Source organism: Stegastes partitus, unplaced genomic scaffold, assembly GCF_000690725.1.
Source record: "Stegastes partitus isolate 25-593 unplaced genomic scaffold, Stegastes_partitus-1.0.2 Scaffold571, whole genome shotgun sequence".
Lineage (NCBI taxonomy): Eukaryota > Metazoa > Chordata > Actinopteri > Pomacentridae > Stegastes > Stegastes partitus.
This window is the reverse complement of record NW_007578302.1, coordinates 401,348-404,156: the sequence shown is the minus strand read 5'-3', so window position 1 is coordinate 404,156 and position 2,809 is coordinate 401,348. Positions and strand designations below refer to the sequence as shown.

At 43.5% G+C, this 2,809-nt stretch overlaps 1 protein-coding gene across 1 annotated transcript; it reads left to right on the top strand.

The window, feature by feature from the left end:
• Nucleotides 1-834: 834 nt before the first annotated feature.
• On the top strand, nucleotides 835-1,754 carry LOC103362381 (aryl hydrocarbon receptor nuclear translocator-like protein 1; the record flags this gene model as incomplete). The annotated part of the gene is made up of 3 exons (XM_008288714.1): nucleotides 835-943; nucleotides 1,152-1,394; nucleotides 1,562-1,754. Coding segments are annotated over 3 exons (545 nt in total), but the record flags the coding sequence as incomplete, so codon positions are not given.
• Between the last annotated feature and the right edge of the window lie 1,055 nt (nucleotides 1,755-2,809).

Genomic DNA, 2,809 nt, shown 5'->3' with positions numbered 1-2,809 from the left:
CCAAGGTCAAATGTCTCATCCCCAGTGGGGATCCTGTGGGGGGTTTCTGATACAAACAGTGCGTCCATCTTGCACCGTTTTCAAGTTTCAGTGCAGTCAGAAATAATGAGCTTGAATCTGACCTTGAAATATCATCCAAGGTCAAATGTAACACCACCAATGAAAAGCTCCAACATGGCTGTTTACCTACACCAAATACTACACATCTACTTTCCACCTTTTTGAAGGTATACAGCATTGTTGAAGACGTGACCTTTGACCTCTAGCAGAGCTATTTTTGCTCTGATTGACCCCCAAATCGAGTCACTCAGAGGAGACGTCATTCCTAACTCACCTGTACAATATCAACTCATTAGACCTCAGCACTTGAGCTAGAGGCTGTTCACAGACAGGCAGACACACAGGCCTAGTTGCCCCCATGTGAGTCATCTACAGGCTGCAACTAGCAATAATCTAACCGTTTATTAACCCCCTAAACCCCAAACAGTTCCTGCAACACACAACCTCGTCAGGGGGCAGCTACTGCAATAGAGAAAAAGTGCTTTAAGTGGCTGCAGACGGAACAAAACATTGTGTTTCTTTCAGTTAAGAAAGGAATTGTTTGAGCTGTGACATAATACATGTTCACGTCTCTTTTCTTTTCTTTCTTGTCGGTGTTTCTTTGACAAAGCAGTCCTTCAGGTGGCAGCTATCATCAGCCCGCTGCCTCTTCCCAGACAATAGCCGGCGTACTCATACCAGGTGACAGCGAGGCGGCGCTTTGCTTCCTTTGTTTCATCACATCAACCAAAGCAAAACAGCACAGAAGTGTCTTACAGCCTTTTCTCGTTGCAGGCGGAGGGAAGCCCGACTTCCAAACAGCACCTGGAGTTCCTGGAGGTACGAGGGCCAGAGCTGGGAAGATTGGACGAATGATAGCAGAGAAATTATTGGACATCCAGAGGTATCGACAACGTTTGACAAGTGTAAAGGATGATAACTTAGGCATAGTTTAGGATTTAAAAATGTTGGACGTTAGATAAGAACTCTGAATCCATACTGATCTCCTTTGTGGGTACAGATAACTGGAGGCTTCTGGATACGTTTTTTAAATCATTTAAACTCAGCCTCATTCACAGTTTCTCACATGTGAGGTTATGTAACTCCATCAGTGTNGACTTCTGCACCATCCACAGCACAGGTTACCTAAAAAACTGGTCCCCCACTGTGGAGGATCTGGACGAAAACGACGAGCCGGACAACGACGGATGTAGCTCAAGCTGCCTGGTGGCTGTTGGTCGGTTACATCAGCACGCTGTCCTGCAGCCGCTGCAGCAGATTCCCGTCAAGATCAAGCCCATGGAGTTTGTGTCACGCCACGCTATTGACGGGAAGTTTGTCTTCGTTGATCAAAGGTAAAAACATGTTACCACAGAAACTTGTGCCTCGTGGATCTCATGTCGCATTAGAAACGTGTGCTTCTTGTCATTTAAGGTTCAGATGGTATCTCTTCATTTCTTGGTTTATTAAATTCTCCAACATCACAAAAAAACCAAGTGAATATTCTCTGTTTTCTTTTCAGGGTCACTGCCATCTTGGCGTATCTTCCTCACGAGCTGCTGGGAACATCGCTCTACGAACACTGCCATGTAGACGATATCGCTCATTTAGCTGAATGTCACAGGCAAGGTATGCATCTCAGCAACATCTCGATCATTGCACACATCTTCAAGGATTCCTCAAAGACACGGACTGCCGTCTCTGTGCACAGATAAGGCGGTCTGATCTGCTCTGCTGGAATTACAGCACTTTGATGCAATTTCTGTAGCAAATAAAAAAAATAGAAAAATGAGTTTAAGAAACGGTGCTGTGGCTCGTTTTAACCGCGGACAGCTCATCCATTAACTGTCCTTGTCCCCCCTCTGCTGCTGCTGTCGGCTTTAAGTGCTGCAGATGAGAGAGAAGATCAATACGAACTGCTACAAGTTAAAAATAAAAGACGGCTCATCTATCACTCTGAGAAGCTGCTGGTTCAGTTTTATGAACCCTTGGACCAAAGATGTGGAGTACATCGTCTCCACCAGCACAGTAGTCAGGTAGGTAGAGCTGATCAGGTTTAATCAGTCTGTTGTTGTTCATTCATTTGCACTTACTGGGGTTAGAGTTTATGTTGTAGTATTGCAATTAAGCATGACATTGCTATTCAGACTCTTACATTTATGTTTTTCATTGAATTCTTTTGTCTACATGTAGATCTGTGTAGAGGCGTCCTCGCTGCTCTGTGAGGCTGTGCTTGATGCTCACATGCTGACTGACTGCTAATCCTGAACTCTATAATATAAACTAACGAGAGGGCCTTCAGTCGAGGGATATAGTTGCTCCTGACGGCCATGACTGCACTGAGCCCCAGTAAACCATTATTCTGTCCAACTTGCCACAAAATAGGTGTTTTCTTTCACTAATCACGGTTGGCTGGTTGTCCAAGGTGAAACGGGTCCTATCCATGTATACGTCACAGTCCAAATTAAAATCCAGGTGGATTTTAAATCTGAGATTGAAATTTTGATTTGGTCTCGGCAGATTTTATTATAATGAGATTGTAATCTTGCCTTGGCAAGACCGACATTTTCATTCAAATACATATGAAGAAGTGGGATTCATCTGTTAACAGTCACACAAAACTGATACAAATACGACATATATATGTATGAATGATTTTTATTTGGTCTAGGTGAAGCCAATCTTATGATTCTGATTTAATTCAGATTTTTTATTTGGTGTGGTCAAATTTTAAACCTGCCTTGGCATGCCTACAATCTCAGTTTGTTAT